Source organism: Hyperoodon ampullatus (genome assembly GCF_949752795.1).
Source record: "Hyperoodon ampullatus genome assembly, chromosome: 13".
In the NCBI taxonomy this organism is placed as follows: Eukaryota; Metazoa; Chordata; class Mammalia; order Artiodactyla; family Ziphiidae; genus Hyperoodon; species Hyperoodon ampullatus.
The window spans coordinates 51,356,347-51,374,379 of record NC_136926.1 but is presented as its reverse complement, the minus strand read 5'-3'; the positions used below and the strand labels follow the sequence as shown (position 1 = coordinate 51,374,379).

The following is an 18,033-nucleotide window of genomic DNA, read 5'->3' as shown; positions in this document are numbered from 1 at the left end:
TCCTTAACAAAATTATTCTTTCAAAATACATTTTTCCGTAAGTCAAAAACCTATTTTCAATTAAAATACATTTTGAAAAATTTTGATTTTGTTAAATATTCAGTGTGCCTACCTTAACATTTTCACCGGATCATAAAGTGATACAGCTAAGTAGGATCTCCAAGATGATCTGGAGTTCAAACCTCTCCTTTTATAAAGAGCAAAGCTATCTACCAGGAACACAGCAAGCTAGCTGGGTTAGACTTCAGTGCAGTTCAGTGTGATTTCCACTATAGGCCATGTGTCTAAAGTTCATTATTTTCAGAAATACACTATGTCATTTTAAAAATATGTTGTTTTTTGTGAACAGGAAATGCATAAGACTTAAGGTTGACAGGGTTACATTAATTAAGAATAATTTCAGAATTCTTTTGCCTTTTTCTTTTTATGGGGAAAAATATAAAGCTGGTAAAGTGACCAGGTTTAAATAAGAGAAAACAATTTTCAAACCAGAAGGACAAAGCATATTAAAGAAAGTGAAATTATGTTTTTGGCAGTTAAGTAACAAAGTAGCATCTACAAACTATGTGTTATTTTTGTTTATTTTTAGAGTTTGAATTACTTCCTTGAAAGTAACAAATTAAAGACAACAGGGGAATCTTGTGTAAGTTTTACAGGTGGACTAGTAATATAACTGAATTATTTGCTTAAAATAGTTTATAATGAACCTTTAATAGTATCACCAAACTTTTTATGGGCTGAAGGCTGTGAAGTCTGATTAAACTCATATTAAATTCACTTTTTAATTTTTATTTAGAGATAACATAAATATTTAAAGCATATCCATATTTGAGGTTATACAGATTACTTTTTTCAAAGGGAACTTACCCTAAAGGAAATTTCTAGGTTTTCTCCTCCCCAAATATCCATTCCAGCATCATATGTTCCAATTTCCTGAAAGTAATCTCTGTCTATTGAAAAAAGGCCTCCTGCCATTGTAGGTGTTCTGAAATTCAATCATAATACTATACCGTTAATTGTAACAATTTAAAATTTACTATCAGTTTTTGTTTTTAAAAGTAGTTTTATAACTGTTTGTAACTACAGAATAAATGCTTATTCTCACACTCTTCAGAAACTTTCACAGGCTCCCAGGGCTTTCTTTGTTTTTATGCTGGACCTGCACCCCAGTTGTACTGTCACAGCTCCTACCTGGACATCCTTCTCTGCCTGGACACCCTTCTCTGCCTGGACACCCTTCCCTGCCCAGTCCCAAGGGCTCTTACTGTCTTCAGTACCTTTCTCGATCCTCAGGTCCTGACTGAGCTTCTACCCCAAACTCCTTAAATTGAAGCTATTTCTCATAATCCTCTCCATCTGACTGTGTATCTACTCCATAGTTCCAAGCAACCATAAATGCAGTTGACCACATTAACCAACTAGACTCATGTTAGCAGCTCTAACACGCCAGGTTCTAAGGGGTGGCAAATATTGCAAAGATGTAAGACTAAACAGGATGAAAGCAATGCAGCCCTTTCCCTCAACCTTTAAGGAAGGAGATGAAGCACAGAATAAAATCAATATACTCCTCTTAAGTAAGGAGATCATCACCCTGACCAAGTATGGTAAATTCTCTGCCTCAAAACATGGCCTAGGTATGTAGAGTGGGTGGGAATAGGTAGAATTAAGCAGAGAAATGATAATGAAGGAGGATTTAAATAAATAAATACCAAATATTGGTTTCCTTGAAGAATGAATATGGGGAAAAATTGGGTTCCAACTAAGAGACCGTAATTAAGTTCCAGGGACAGAGGACACTATGGAGATCATATTTTAGGATGAACTGGCTACCTATGTAACCCTAAAACATACTAATTCCATGCACTGGTGAGGGTAGCAGCATTTGCTTTTCCAGTAGAAATAGCTGTTTCCACAAAGAAGTTAGGACTTACTTTGATTTTAGAAGAGAAAAAAGAATGAGAAAGTCTAATATCTTAGAACTCAAAGGAAATAGGCTGACACCCAGCATTATCATTTAGTGCAGGGGTTTCTTGACCTAGGTTTGGGGATCTCTCTAAATTTCCTAGACTTGTATGTAAACCATTCTGTTTGCACATGTGCATCCCTGCCTCCCACCCCCAGTCCCACTTTAGAGAAGACTCAAAGCTTTTATCAGATTTTTCAAAGAAGTCCATCATGTATGGAATGTTTAGTGACCCCTGGTTTAGATGGTGATTTGAACTGTCAGCAAAAGAGTGGAAAAGTCCCTTTACTAGGAAAGGACTCAGGCTGGCTAGGGAGAAAGAGCACAGAATTAGTGAAACCTCTCTTCAACTTTGTCAGAACTGGACTTAATTCAAAGGAAGACAGATCTGGGAAGCCTTCTCTCCTGGAGAGGAGAAGGCTAAAAAGCCTGGTGCTGCAGGAACTCTCAATTACTACAGAAGCAGCAGGCTGATGCAACTGGAATCCTAGGATGGCTCAGAAGGCTCAAGGTCTCTATCTAAAGGTCCTGAATAGCATGAAGGTTTTTATCCCTTTCTGAAAAAAATCTATATAAGACCAAATATAGAACAAAAGAAAAAGCAGAAATGCATTAATGGAAATCCTTTTTTATACTTTTGTCAATTCTAGTTATTTTTATATTTGAAACAAGCTTTTTCTAACCTTATCAGATGGTACATGTCTGAATTTAAAATCTTACATTTTACATTTTATTACCCAGTTTTAGGTATTATTTTCACATATTGGCACTTACAATTAATTAAGGGATGGTTTAAGTTAAATATTATTATCCCTAACAACTGAATTAAAGCATAAATTATAGATTTGAAAAATGTTGTTCATATAGGAATGAAAGAACATACGCATGTCACCACCATTTCTCACAGGCACTAGATTTATAGAAATGAAAAATCTGAATTTTATTAATTCATCAGAGGAAAAAAATCCCTCTTTGAAATAATGATATGCATGAAAGATGGCTCTTTACTACATATATGGTGCACAAATCCTTCGAGTCTTTCAAAATACACATATAATCCTTCTAATATGATCCCCAGTGCTTCACAATCCCCCGCCAATAACACATTAGGGAAAATGTTTGACAAATCAATTACCTCACAGGAAGAGTTCGATCACCTTTCCTTCTGTCCATTTCTCTTTGGGGAACAGGATACCAGCGAAAATTGAGCTTCCAGTTGAATCCACCATAGGTCATGTCAGAACCTGCCATGTACTCAAAAGTATCATCACTGATCACATCAATGATAGGACAGACCACTGTCTTCCTAAAATCATAAAAGCAAATTAAAAATCTTTTAAAACCTTATTTTTTGAGGGCTATTGTAACAACTATATAACAAGTGTATACTAAGTGTTTTTAAAATAAAATAAAAATTCTATTATGTTAAGGACAATGGTGAAAAAATTCCCTGCCATATCCTACCAAGCTAGCATCATAATTATCATATTTATTTATAACTTATTGAAAATAAACTTCCATCCCCCTTCCATTCATACTTTTATATATTTGCCACATGTAAAAGTACTTCAAATATTTCTACAGTTTTCAAAAATAACTTTATATGACTATATATTTAATAATTCTAATGACCATATATTTAATAATTTTAAGCTAACAATTTTCTTAATAAATGACTTCTGGACATTTGTGTTTCTTATAGATTTTTGCTATTAAGATACTAAGTGACCATGTTCATATACACAATATTTCACTTTTGCTTTAAGAGTGAACTTCCAGGAGTGAGATAAGCGAATTAAAGGAAAGAATTTTTTGTGGCACTACTCATAACTTCTTTCCAAAAGTGTCATATGTATATGTATATACAGATTCCTTATAATACTATCAACTTGGGATGCTATTTTCTTGCAATTTTGTTACTATAATAATGTTACATAGTATCTCTGGATTTAAAAAATTTATCTTTTCTAATGATTAGAAAGAGTATTTTTCCTGCAGTTTGTATTTCTTCATACAAATTGTCTGAACACGCACTCTGAAATATTTTTCTTTTGGTATTGTGATTTTTATAAACTTGAAAAAACACACATGCCCACAGCCCCTTCTAAGAAACTGTGCCCTCTGCTCAGAGCCCTCGGGAGCCACATTTTAGAGTATGCGATATCCTCCCCATCTGACTGGTGTCTTATTTGAGAAATCTTTCCTTACTCCCAAATCATAAAGATATTCTCCCATGTTATCTTTAAAAAGAATTATATTTTTGCCTTTCATATTTATCTTTAATCCTTATGAAACTGATTTTGGGTATTACATGCAGTAAGTATACAACTTCGTTTATTTTCCTTATGGATGACTAATTGTTTTAGCACTATTTGTCTAACAGTCTTTTTTTTTCTGTTGCTGTAATCATAAGTGCCTGCTCTGTCATAAATCAAGTTTTCATAGAAACATGGAGTGGCTCTGTTTCACTAGTCTATTTGTGAATTCCTGCACCAATACGTCACTGCCACAATTAAAATAGCTTTAAAATAAGTCTTGATGTCTAGTAGGGCAGGCCCAGTTGTACCTGACTCCTCTTTTTCAGGGGTGTTTTAGCTATTTTTTAAAATGTGTATTTCCAGATAAATGTTAGAATCAGCCAGTTTCTCCAAGAAAATTCTGTTGAGATTTCCAATTAGAAACACATTGAATTTATATAGATCAATGTGGAGAGAAATGACATTTTTATATTGACTTTTCTATCCATGAACATTATCCTTCTCTCCGCTCAGATTATTTTCCAATGAATTTCAACAGTTTTCTATTTCATGCATCATTTGTTAAACATATTCCTAATTACAGCCTATGATTTCCATTGCTATTATAAATGGTATCATTTCTTTTCTTCTTCTTACATTATATTTTCTAACTCTTCCTGCTGGTATGGAGAAGGCAACTGACTTTTCTATGGTGATCTTATGTTTGGCTACACTGCTAAATTCTTATTATTTCTATTACTTTGTGTATAGTTTACTTTTCTTTGTAAAAAACACATCATTTGCAATTGACAGCACTTGTTTTTTTCCTTTCTAATTCTTATACCCTTTATTTCTTATATTATTGCAAAATCTAAGGCTTCTAATAATACTGAGTAACAGTAATAATTCAGGGCATTCTTATCTTGTGCAATATCTTCCAAAAAATACTTTCTGCATTTCTTTATTGATAGGATGTTTGCTAGTTAAGGGTGTGTGTGTATGTGTAGCTAAATTAGTTTAGCTTCTTCAATTAGTAAATTTACATTCCATAATAGTTTACTAAGTATTTTTAATCATAAATCAATGTCCATTTTAATCATAAATGAACACTTTTTTCTGTATCTACTAAAGTGATTACAGAGTTTTAATGACAGGGTTTTGTTTTTTTTGTTTTTTTGTTTTTTGGGTTTTTTTTGTGGTACGCGGGCCTCCCACTGTTGTGGTCTCTCCCATTGAGGAGCACAGGCTCCGGACGCGCAGGCTCAGCAGCCACAGCTCACGGGCCCAGCTGCTCCGCGGCATGTGGGATCCTCCCGGACCGGGGCACGAACCCACGTCCCCTGCATCGGCAGGTGGACTCTCAACCACTGCATCACCAGGGAAGTCCTAATGACAGGGTTTTAATCACAGTTTCAGAAATATGTTAGTAGGGTATATTATGTAAATTGGTTTTGTAGTATTACGCTAAACCAAGTAGTAATGATGTTACATATATTGATATGTTATATGATATGCTTTACTTATATATATAAATATATATATATGTTGATATGATATTAATAGATCTCAGTTGGATTCAGTTTGCTGGTGCTGTGAGATTTTCGTATTAGCGTTCATGAGTGGGTTTGAGTAATTTTCCACATCTGTTCTGGTTTCATATCGAGGTTATACTAGTCTCATAAAAAGAGCTGAATTGGTACCCCTTTTCTATGTTCTGCTTACAAATTCTTAGGGGAGATCCGTTTCCCCTCCTCCACCCCATACCAAGGTTGAAACAGCCAAGTTGTCTTTGGTGTGGTGGGATTCATTTCTCATTCTAACACAGAAGTACAGACATCAGGAGCCTAGCTTTATACAGGTGTTTGCTATTCGTCTTCCCACTGTAGGCGGGGCCCAGGCCTTGGCTCCCATCCTCCCATCTGTTTGTCTTTCAAGGCAGAAGCTCAGTGTCCCCTAAGTTCAGCAGAAACCCTACAAGTGAAAGCTGGCTTTAGTGCCCAGACTGCTTTACTTGTTTGCACTTTGTTCTGAGATCTGCAGAATTTCTTACTTTGCTGCCAACTTGGAGATGCATTTAAAAATGTTTTTGGGGACTTCCCTGGTGATCCAGTGGTAAAGAATCCACCTTACAATGCAGGGGACACAGGTTTGAACCCTGGTCAGGGAACTAAGACCCCACATGCTGCAGGGCAACTAAGCCCACACGCCACAAATACTGAGCTCTCGCGCCTCTACTAGAGAGACTGTGTGCCGCAAACTACAGAGCACACGTGCTCTGGAGCCCATGCGCCACAACTACAGAGAGAAAAACCCACATGCCACAACTAGAGAGAAGCCCCCGCGCCGCAATGAAAAATCCTGCGTGCCTCAATGAAGATCCTGCATGCTGCAACTAAGACCCGACGCAGCCAAAAATAAATGAAATAAATAAATCTTTTTAAAAATGTGTTTTGAATTTATCCAGCACTTAGCTTTTTCAGTTGGAAACGTTATTCAGGATACCTAATCTACCACACAGCCCAACTGGAAGTTGTTGTGGTTGTTATTTCAGCCAATTTCCCTTTCATATTTCTGTCATCACCTCACATTGCTTTCTCTCCATGGGTCCAGGCTCCTGCTTCATAAAGGTTACACATTGTCTTTATGCAAGCAAACACTTCCTAAATCAGTCATCTGTTTCACAGAGAAAACAATTTACAGAAATATCCTATTTCTTCTTCAGGCAGTGTTCTTCCTAAAGCTACTGTATCTTCTCATTGCCCAAGCAATTCATCTTTGAAAGGGGAGAGATGGGGACTTCCTTGGCGGTCCAGTGGTTAAGACTCCACGCTCCTAATGCAGGGGGCATAGGTTCGATCCCGGGTCAGGGAACTAAGATCCCACATGCCGGGTGGCGCGGCCAAAAAAAAAACTGGGTGGGGGGGCGGAGATGTAGGTCCAGCATTTGCTTACAAACAGAATAGATGCAGTGACTTTGGCTCCCACTATGCTCTACGTGACTAGTAAAAGTTTACCCTGCTGAAATCTAAACCTTAATGTTAAGTTGACACAGACAGCCTCTGGTTCAAACTTCAGTGACAAGCAGAAATTCAACTAACATAGGTCTTGCAGACTGAAGTTAGGTTGTCTCCTCATATCTAGGAGCTAAGGCCAAGCCCAGCAGTAGGTAATTCTTTGAAAATTGTGCATCATGAAAGACTACAACCATGAGCCTGCACTGCTCCCAATGTTCTACCTGTATTATCCAAGATTACGTCCTTTTCCATATACAATCAAGCATTTCAGGAGACAATGTGTATCTCCCCACCCCCTTCTACTTTGTGCTACAGGCTGAGAGATACAGTCCCAGTAAGGATGCAGACAGAGAGATGACCTGCTCACGCCCCAGTGTCAGCCTTAGAGAGCAGGGACAAGTAAAGGGCTTTATCCTACCTTCCCTGAGATCCGTGTCTATCTGTTCTGCTCCCGTTTAGTGAAGAGAGCATACAGTATACATCCTAACATGTTTCCTAATCCATCCTCATTAACAAGACAGTCTGAAAACATTCCTTCCAGACTTTAGAACGTGGTCTTATTCATATTTAGTTTAGAGTACTCTTCATGGGTATTTTAATGGAAAATATTTTTATATTTATTTAAAAACATGGAATTTTGCAACTTACCACAGTTTAGGACAAACGCACTGAAAACAATTTATAGACTCCAGAAAATTACCTGTCATGTTTGATCCTGGCTAAGAGAGGCTCCAGCCACCCCACTGTACATTCACAGTGAGCATCTAAAAAGGTGATCACTTGGCCTTTAGACACTGCAGCTCCTTTTAACCTAGCTCTGATCAATCCAGAACGTTGCTCCATTCGAATTACGTGAACTGGTACTTTCAATTTTTTCACGTAACTCTCTAGAGGTCTTTTCAGAAAGTCTGAAAATTAATAAAACAAAACAAATTTTTAAAAATAACATGAAAAAACTGCGAGCTGGCATTATCCAGATGGAAGGCAATTTTGGTTTGCAATATTCATTTAACACATACCTACTGAGCACTTTCAGTGAGGCTCCCTGACTCACAAACCCGTTTCACTTAGGAAGCCTTTTTATTTCCTGAGAGAATGTACCAGAACTGCCTCTCCTTTGTTACACGAGGAATTAGGGGAGAGCCTCTGGGCTCAGGCTCAGTCAAAGGCACGTTACCACACTTCTCTAAGCAGCTCTCCGTCAGGCTCAATTCTCCTTTTCTCTAATCATGCTTAAGGATCAGGAACAGAAAGAAGGTAGTTCAAGAGAATTAAATCCAGACCTCAATAGAGAGAAAGAACACAATACGCAATAGCTGTTAGAGTTTGGAAAATTGTGGGGTTTCTTCAAAGGCAGAAACAAATTGTCTTATAGTTTATCACAGTCTCTGACTATGTAGTTCTTTTTCAGGAGGTGGGAAATGAGGTCAAGCTAGATGAGAATGCTGGACGGGAGCTACGAAACCAAACAGAACCCTTACCAGACAGGTCGGTCTAAGTAAAAAAGGTTTCCAGAGGGAAGGGCAATTGAAGAGGAAAAGAGAAAGGGAGAGTGAATGGGTGATGAAATCAGCAGCTATCCTAGAGAGATCAGATAGAGGTTATGCTCCTAAGCCAAGGATTTCCTGCCTGCAAAGTACATAATTGATTTTAAAAAGCAGAAAAGGTTCCACTTCCTCAAACCAAAGACAGGAAACTTTTCACATCAGGTTAGTTCATGGTGCTTATGCCAGAGAAGTGACGGATGGTGATCAAATGTCTTTCCAATTTGTCCCCATACCACAGGTGCAAGGACAGTCTCTCTAGGGAAGGAAAAACTTGACATGGAGCTACTAGGACTCCTGTGACTAGCTCTGTCCTGGGACCCCAGTAAAGAAGGTCAGGGTGTAAGTATTAAGGGGCTCTTTAAATACTAAACGTGGGAATCCAAAGGGCTCCCTACATAGCGGAGAGGGAAAGACAAATAGTAGTGGAATGGTTCTGGTCCATTGGAACTGGTTAAGACCTGACTGATTCAATAATGGAATAATCAGGACTATGAAAACTGTGAAAGAAAAAAAGGCCTCTGTGTCCCACTACACCAGAACACCAATCATTTCCATGTCTGCTAATACACTTCCTAAATTATCTGGGCTAAAAAGAGAATGTGAAAAATATGTGGAGAACTCCTCTCTGATCACCATGATTTTATGAACCAAATCTTAGGGTCAGAAACATATATAACTTGATTCTGAGTAAAAAAAAAAGGTGAGGGTAGCGCCAACCCCAATGAAAAACAACATTTTACCACTTTATGTCTATTTAGTACAATGTCAGGTTCTTTACATATTTTATTTCATTTAATCCTCATAACAACCCTATGAGATGTCATTAAACATATTTTAGACATGAAACTCTATGGCTCAGAATATTAAATGAACTGATCACGATGACACAGCTTATTAAGAGGTAGATCCAAGATTCAAGCCAGGTCTGCCTGACTTCAAAGCCCCTCTTTTCACCCACAGCAAGAAATCCTAGAAGGGAACTACCGAGAGAACAATTCAGGACTGTGGATTCACCCAACCAGATCCAAATTTAAATTGCTTTATGTCCAGAGTTTGACAGAATCTCACGTGGTAAGCTGTGAGATATATTCTAGTACCTTAGACCAGTCAAATTCGGCTGTGTCACAAACACTGTGTCGCCCAGTTAAGTCTTCCCCAAAATATCAGACAGTTTAAAGTGCTTATTAAGAATCAATCTAATCCCTGAATCCCGTATCTTTGAAAGTTATAATATTCTGTCCTGTCTATAACTAAATTGAAAAATGCATGATTCTCTGGTCTGGTAGTTGAAAAAAGTTGCTATTCAACAAATTTTCTTGGCATCTTTGTTTGATGTCTTTGTGGCTTTCAGGCAATATGGCTAAGAAATAGGTATCTTCCTAACACCTGACGTAGAATTATGGACTCAGGGCTAGGTGGGGGATTAGGAACTATTTATTCAAACCTCATTTTATAAAAATGAAGCCATGGGGGGGTGTTAAATGATTATGATTAGAAGGTACTATGTCATCTAAAAGTAAGAGAGAATCTTATTAGAGTATCTTTACAGCTATTAGTCTATAAATGGATCCCTAGGCATCTCTGCATCAGGGACTTGTGAGGCTGTCAGAGAGTGAACGTCAAGGAAAATTTCACTGCTCCCAGCAACATGTGAGAAATCTTAGCCAGAACTCTAAAGAGCAGTAGAAAGAGCAAAGAATTTAGAGTGTAATAAATCTGACTCCTAATCCCTACTTAAATAAGAACCTCTGTTTCCTTTTGTGTAAAATGAGAAAATAGTCATCTCAGATTAAGAACATTATATCAATTCTAAATCTTAACATAACCTTCTGAGATGACAACTGCATAACTTCGAACATGAACTAGGGATTCATCCAGACTCTGTCTTCATTACAGACCCCTTAACAGTAAAGTTATGACAGACATGACTACATAGCAGTTAAGAGGTTAAGCCCTAGGTTTATGCGAAGTCTCATTTTGCTCAATCAATAAAATAGGGATAATTACAGCACCTACTTCATACTTAATAAATGGAGCTACTGACAACTCAGCAGGTTCACCGTGAAATCCAATACCCTGAGGCCATGAGCAGACTATGCACACTACACAACCTAGTTAGGAAGTCTGTGCAGACAAGGAGTAGAAATAAGGATCAACTGACTGGTAGATTATTCTTTCCTTCATTCACTGAATATATTCTGGACTGTCTATTGTGTGATAGGCACTGTGGACACTGAGGAGATAACAGTGAGCAAATAGTCCTGATGGAGTCATAGTGCCTGTCTGGGGGGCAGGGTGGGGGGAGACAGTCATTAAATAGACAAGTAAACAGGTAAATCTCTGGGGAGAGCTGTGGGAGTATAGAGTGTTCTGAGAGGTGCTCAAAGGGACATGACCCGGTCGCAGGAGGTCAGGAAAGCCTCTCTAAGTGCAACTTGATTCTGAGGAAACATACGAGCGGAACTAGGGGCTGGGGTGGGCAGGGAATGATCTGAGATATGACTGGAGATGCAGGCAGAGGCCAGGTCCTGCAGGCCTTAGAGGGAAGGCTTCTTTTTCTTTTAATTGAAGTACAGTTGATTTACAATGTTTCAGGTGTACAGCAACATGATTCAGTTATATATACATATTTTTTTTTCAGATTCTTTTCCATTATAGGTTATTACAGGATACTGACTATAGTTCCCTGTGCTATACAGTAGGTCCTTGTTTAGAGGAAAGGTTTTAATCAGAGAAGTGACACGGTCAGGTCCGCACGTTTAAAAGCTCCCTCTGCACGCAGCATGAACAGACAGGATGGGGTGAGAGTGTTTGTGGGGAGACTAATTAGTCTACTTCATCGGCCAGGTGAGAAATGACAGTGCCATGGCTGTGCCTCATGAATAGGAAAAGAGCGGACTTAGAGAGCTGGCTCTGGTTCCTGGGCCCAAAGTTACCACCTAAACAAGAAAGTTAGATTAGATAATTCTCAATCTGGATAGCAAGACTGCAGTTATAACCACAAAAACACAATGCCCAGGGGTTCCCAAATATCAGAAGTGGTGACCCAGATGCCTGAGACTTTCCAGGCAGGAAGATATAGAAGAGCCAGGTCGCTGATCAGGGCTGTGGGGTGACGCTCAGGGTCCTGCTTAGTGACTAAGCCCGACGGGGCAGGGAGGCAGACACCTGCCCACAAGTTTCCAATTACAGGTTTACAAAGGCTGGGGTGATTCAGAAGGGCCTACACGAGGGAGGTAAAAGAGAACCGGGATACGTGACTATCTTTGTCACTTCAGGTTGCAGACATGTAAGTCTTGCTGGTTAGGCCACATCCTACAAAAACTTACTATTTCACAGCCTTCTCAGGCACTCAACAAAATAATGGCGAAAACAAAGGGGGGACTGGAAAAATAAATCATTTCATCTGAGGAAAAATATCTTTTCTTGAGGAACATTTAACAAATATCAACATATAAGTAAAAGTCACTTGCAGGATAGATGTCTGTATGAATCACTGCTAAAATTAACTTCAGCTAATTTTCTTAAAGAGGGATTAATTAACTACTAGCTAACAATTATCCATGTGGGGTTTATACTTCTACTGTCAACAGTAATTATTTAAGTGTGGTATTCTTAATTTATAACAGCTCTCATTCATTTTGACATAAATTACATTATATATTATTATTAAATGTTTTATGTAATTATAAACTATCTCCTTGATTAGATTAAGGAAGTAAGCTACAAGGCCATTGAAACAGCAGGGCTATAACTTATTCTTCATTTGTACCTCTACAACCTGGCAAAGTAAGAAGATTTAAATTGTTATCAATGAGTAAATTACTCCCAATAATTAAGACAGGAAATGATTAAATTCATCACAGTTAAATGTATATATTTAGTGTGGGCACAGGGAGGAGAAGGTATAATACTTGACTAAACTATTTTAGCAGATGCAATGAGAGATAGGTGAGAAAGTTGAAGATAATAACAAAAAAGGTTGAAAAGATGGGTCATGAAGTTTAAGGCTGCTTAAGGAAGGAAGGAAGAGCCGTTTTCCGTAGTTCCCTCCAAATTTTTCTCATGTGACTACAGGACTATTGGGGGAAACACATGACACCAATGATGCTGAACAGCTGTGCTGTGAAAAAAAAGCCTGTGAAAAATTCTGAGATTCTTGGAAGAATGTCTGGGCAAGAGCCACTGTAGAGATTCATCATGAGATCAGAAACATATTATACATCACTTTTTCATAAGTTCCTTCGTCACCCTTTATGTACCTAGCTATAGATTATTCCTGAACTTAGGAATAGAGGAAACGGAAAACCTAAGAAGAATCTGGAGAACTAAGGCTCAGCCAGCTCAGGCTCTGTTTTGCTGTCAGGGATGCTTCCCACTGTATGTGGAACTAAATCTCTCTATTCATGGCTCTCAGTAGGATCCAATCTTTCTCCACTGACTCAGGGCTGCAGCTTCCCACAGAGAAAATCCTGACAAAATTACGTGTTGTTTTTTTTTTTTTTCACTGTTCTGCATAAATTTTTATAGATTTCTTTTTAAAACAAGATTAGATGTGACACAAACTAAATGCTAATTAAAGTAATATTTAAGTTTCACAAGGGTGTAAATTTTCTGCATGTGTGAAATGAGTCCAAACGTCGTAAATAACTTTTAGGATAAATTAGAAGTTTGTATAAAATTATTAGGTTAAATGATAGCAACTAGTTTTTTAACCATAATGACAAAAGGTGTAGCATATTATTGGCATTAAAATGTAAAATTTACCTCTTTCACTGGCATCGTCTACTAGAACAATTTCTTCTAGCATGTGTCTTGGTGAGCGATTAATGACACTATGGACAGTTCGTAGAAGTGTGCTCCAAGCCTCATTATGGAAAACAATCACCACACTTGTTGTAGGAAGATTATCTGGATACACCTTTGTTTTACACCTAGAGACAAAGCAAATGCCTTTGTAAAACTGTTACAATAGCATAATCAAGTAAGGGGTAATAGAAGAATAAGACAGGTGGCTCTAGTGGTGCAACTCTCAGTAACTTCATTTATTTAAGTTTTGGTTAATGTTCCATGTTTAATAAAATAGTACCTACTGGGCTTCCCTGGTGGTGCAGTGGTTGAGAATCCGCCTGCCGATGCAGGGGACACGGGTTCGTGCCCCGGTCCGGGTGGATCCCGTGTGCTGCGGAGCGGCTGGGCCCGTGAGCCATGGCCGCTGGGCCTGCGAGTCCGGAGCCTGTGCTCCACAACGGGAGAGGCCACAACAGTGAGAGGCCCGCGTACCGCAAAAAAAAAAAAAAAAAAAAAAATAGTACCTACTTAAAGTTATATGGTTAGATTAAAACTATTTTTAAAGATGTTAATTATATTCTTAAAATCAGGCACTTCTTTCCTGACATGTTTTCTGTTGATTCGTTTTAATGGATAAGGTACTAAGGCTATATTAATCCCAAAGTGAACGTACCTCAAGAATCCCATTAGACAAAAAATCAGAACCACTACAGTCTAACAGTTTAATAATCTAAGCAAAGGATTACCTTCCACAAAGGAAGTAAACTAATATTTACTGAGTATCTATTATGTACTGGTCGCTGAAACTTCCTAATAGTTCTGTGAGGTATCTGAAGCCACATTTCACAGATGAGAAGCAGAGGATGGACCAAGGGAGGGAGTGGCAGGGCCTGACTGGGAGCTCCACGGCCTTGATGCTGCCCCCTCCACAATGAAATGTCCACATGCATCTTGTTTAGTACAGACTATCATTAGAAATGTAACCATCAGAAAGACCAAACACACCCAAAATATCTGCACACAGAATCAATACACTAATTCTACATGGTCTCTTCTTTCAATCTTGTTAACTAGATGAAACCGCTAGAAACAGACTAACTGAGGGCAACAACAGCACTAAGTAACCAGACATCAAGGCATCTGTTTTAGGACAAAACCTCTCCTAAAGAGTGCATGTATTACTCTTTCTTAGGGACCCCCAAATTTTAAGAGTTGTTCCAGCCTCTATATCCACCTTTTTTTCTTGCTCTCGTAAACTCCTCAAACCTTGTGTGGCCTCTCCAATATCGTCTATTATTACCTGTCAGTGGGAGCGGAGAAAGGAGAGAAGGGGGAAGAATTGAGAAAAAATACCAACAAAAGCCCTCTTCTGAAGCTGCCACTGTAACCCTACTTACTAAATGTGGCACCCTAGGGCTGCTGATTGGCAGCTGGAAGAAAAGGAAAATAGAAGAGGAAAAAGATGGCAAGGTAAAATAAAGGGGTTGAAAGAACGAGAAACGAAGGAGAGTTCACTAGGGAGCCCCATCAGCACTGGTCCCTCCTCCCTCCCAGGAGAAAAGGGGAAACAAACAGCTTCCATTGTCCTTCTTCATTAAATCCCATTTCAGCCCCTCCCACCTCTTCACCGTTCCCAAGACTCCCTTTCACAGCGCGTCTCCCTCTCCTCTCACCAGTAACCTCACTGTCTATCCACCAACGCCTGAGACCACAGCCCCATGTCCACTTCACAGTCCACTCCCCGCTCACCCTGTGTTCACACCAAGATCCACTAGAAGGCTGCCACACAGCCTGCCACCCTCTCTACAATCCCCTCCCTCCAGGTCTGGGCTAGAGGTGAAGTCCAAAAGACTAGCTGCCTAGGCTACGGGAAGGAAAACTATGGGAAGGTTCTTGGCATTCCAAATAATACTATCTGAAAATAGTACCATTTTTTATTATTATTTTCAGATAGTATTGATATAATAGCATTATATCAAATAGTCTTACTTTTGGACAGTATTTATCAAAACTCTGTTATAAATGGCAGCCAAATTATAGATATCTCATTAGTACTATGCTTCAGGTACCTTGTAGGTGAGCAAGCCAAGACACTCATGTTTTCATGGGAAGGTGCATGCTGTATACCTGACTCACAGACTACTGGAGCAGGACTGTGAAGTCAGGAATAGCTTGTGTATGGGTAAGGGGCATTCAGAAAAAGACTTTCTAATATTATTTAACTGAATCATATTAAGTCATATGTAATCCTTTTTCACAAATTAATCCTACTTATTATTATAGGAGAATTGGGAAACAGAAAACAGTCATAGTGACTGTAAAGCTGCTAGCTTACTGAAACAACAAAAAGAACAAAATCAAGTGAGACACAGAAGATGATTAGGCAAATTCGCCATGTAACAACAGTACTGCTAGCCATGTGCATGGCTAGGGAGCAGACAGGAAGACGATGGAAAACTCTTGAGATGGCAGGGTCTGCAGAAGAGGAGTGATAAGCCAGATTTATTACTAGGATGATACATTAAAGAATTAAATCCTGAAGTTGTATGGAAAGGAAGCAAGGCTATAGGAACACTGGAAATAAAGAAGACTAAAATGGAAATCATTCACAGCAGGATGGAAGAATCAGAAAGCAAAGCAAATTACTGTGACCCAGAAGAACGATGACAAAAAGGAAAACAATTTCCTAAATCAAACAATTGAATCATTTAGAGAACATATAAATTCATATTCTCTCAATGCAAAACAGAAAATATAGAGAAAATATGGGAAAATCTTCATAACTGATCTCAAACAGGTAAACACACACATACTCCCCTCTACCTGAGGAAGTCATAAAGCACTTGAGAAGACCAGAGGTGCTTTCAGCATTCTAGCTAAGCTTCTCCCAGGGAGGGACCACCTGTCCTTGTGGGGCTGGAGGTGAGGGATCCCTTTGGGGGTAGGGAGCACAGAGCTGAGGATAAGCACAGGCAGTACTATGAAGCAGTTTTCTTCCACCCTGTCCCAACTGAGTCTTTCATCCTCAGGGATGAAAATTAGCCAGTGTAAGGTTGTGTTACTTTAAAAACAAACAAAACAAAGCAAAAACACCACACACAGATTTAACAACAGGGTGTGGGTTAGGAAGAGAGGGAAAAGAAGAGTCTTAACTTTTTACTGAAATATAATATACATTCAAACAAGTTGACAACCATAAGTATACAGGTGAATGTGTTTCCACAAAGTGACTGCATCAAGGAGTCAGCACCCAGACGAAGAAACAGACCATTACCAACACCCCAGAGGCTTCCTTTCTGCCCCTTCCCAAGGTAACCACTCCTCTGGACCTCTAGCACTACAGATGAATTTTACCTCTTTCTTTAAATGCTTACTTAAAAGGAATAATATAGAGCAGTGGTTCTCAAACTTTTTGACTCAAAACCCCTTTACACATTTAAAAATTGAGGATTCCAAAGTTGTTCTGTCTATGGGTTACAGCTATTAATATTTACATTATAAAACAAAATTTTAAAATAAAGAATCCACAAACACATATTACGTTAGCTATCAAAGAGATGATTTATCACTTTCATATAGTAACCCACTAAGAATTTATTGCCTCTTATCTCCAAATATATCCTTCACTGCCTGCTCTGTGATAGTGTAACTGGCTCCTATAAGCATATCTCCTTGGCAGTTGGCAAGATGCATACATAAGCTGTGACAGTCGAGGGTGTTGGAGGGACACTGCCGGAGGAAGAAACCTCCCTTCCTGGTTCTAGCATGCCTCCATTTGTTTTCTTCTCCTTCCTATAGGGTGGCTGCTACTGGAGTGTGTGGAAGACACCCAAACGCATGAGTTTCAGTAGCACCCCACAGGCAGACTCTCAGTAAGTCTCCCAGGTACCCCACAGTTGGCTTCCCAGAGTTGGTTGCCTAAAGCCAGAAGGGGTGGTTGCTGTTTGGCAGTTCTGGCTCTGATTTCCTGCCCAAATGCACTCTGAAGTGTATTTTATGCTTGTTACCCTGCCTTACCAGTCCCCACTCTGGAGGGTACTGTGCACCGGGTCTGGCCAGGGGTAACTAGCAAAGTTCATCTACCATCTACTGAAACTTCTCCAATGAGGTCTGAATCCCAGCCTTATGGAGGGGTCTCCCTTCCAAAGGTTTTCCTTCCTTAATAATTTTCCTTCCTTTACTACTATCTTTACTCCCTTATAGTTAATTCCATTATAGTTAGTAATTATTTATATTAAACTTTCTCTGTTCAAATTATTGTGTGATTTCTGACTCCCACCTGGACCCTGATCCACACAGCCTCTCAACCTCCACTGCACACTAGTTGATTAAGAGCAGAAAGGGCAAATAATATCTTAGTAATATTATGAAAACTGTTTTGACCTTGCAGACTTCTTGAAAGGACCTCAAGGATGCCAGAAGTCTCAGGACTACACTTTGGGAGCTATCGATACAGAGCATCCTTTTATGTCTGAATTCTT

General features: G+C 38.9%; 1 protein-coding gene across 2 annotated transcripts in view; it reads right to left on the bottom strand.

The window, feature by feature from the left end:
* Positions 1-18,033, bottom strand: part of GALNT1 (polypeptide N-acetylgalactosaminyltransferase 1) — a gene marked incomplete at its 5' end in the record, with an annotated part of 69,716 nt that overhangs the window by 21,776 nt on the left and 29,907 nt on the right. For both annotated transcript variants that reach the window (XM_079717761.1, XM_079717762.1), the window contains 4 exons: positions 868-985; positions 3,099-3,269; positions 7,915-8,122; positions 13,529-13,695. In XM_079717761.1, the coding sequence (XP_079573887.1) occupies positions 868-985; positions 3,099-3,269; positions 7,915-8,122; positions 13,529-13,695 (664 nt within the window). The remainder of the gene's footprint in view (positions 1-867; positions 986-3,098; positions 3,270-7,914; positions 8,123-13,528; positions 13,696-18,033) is intronic.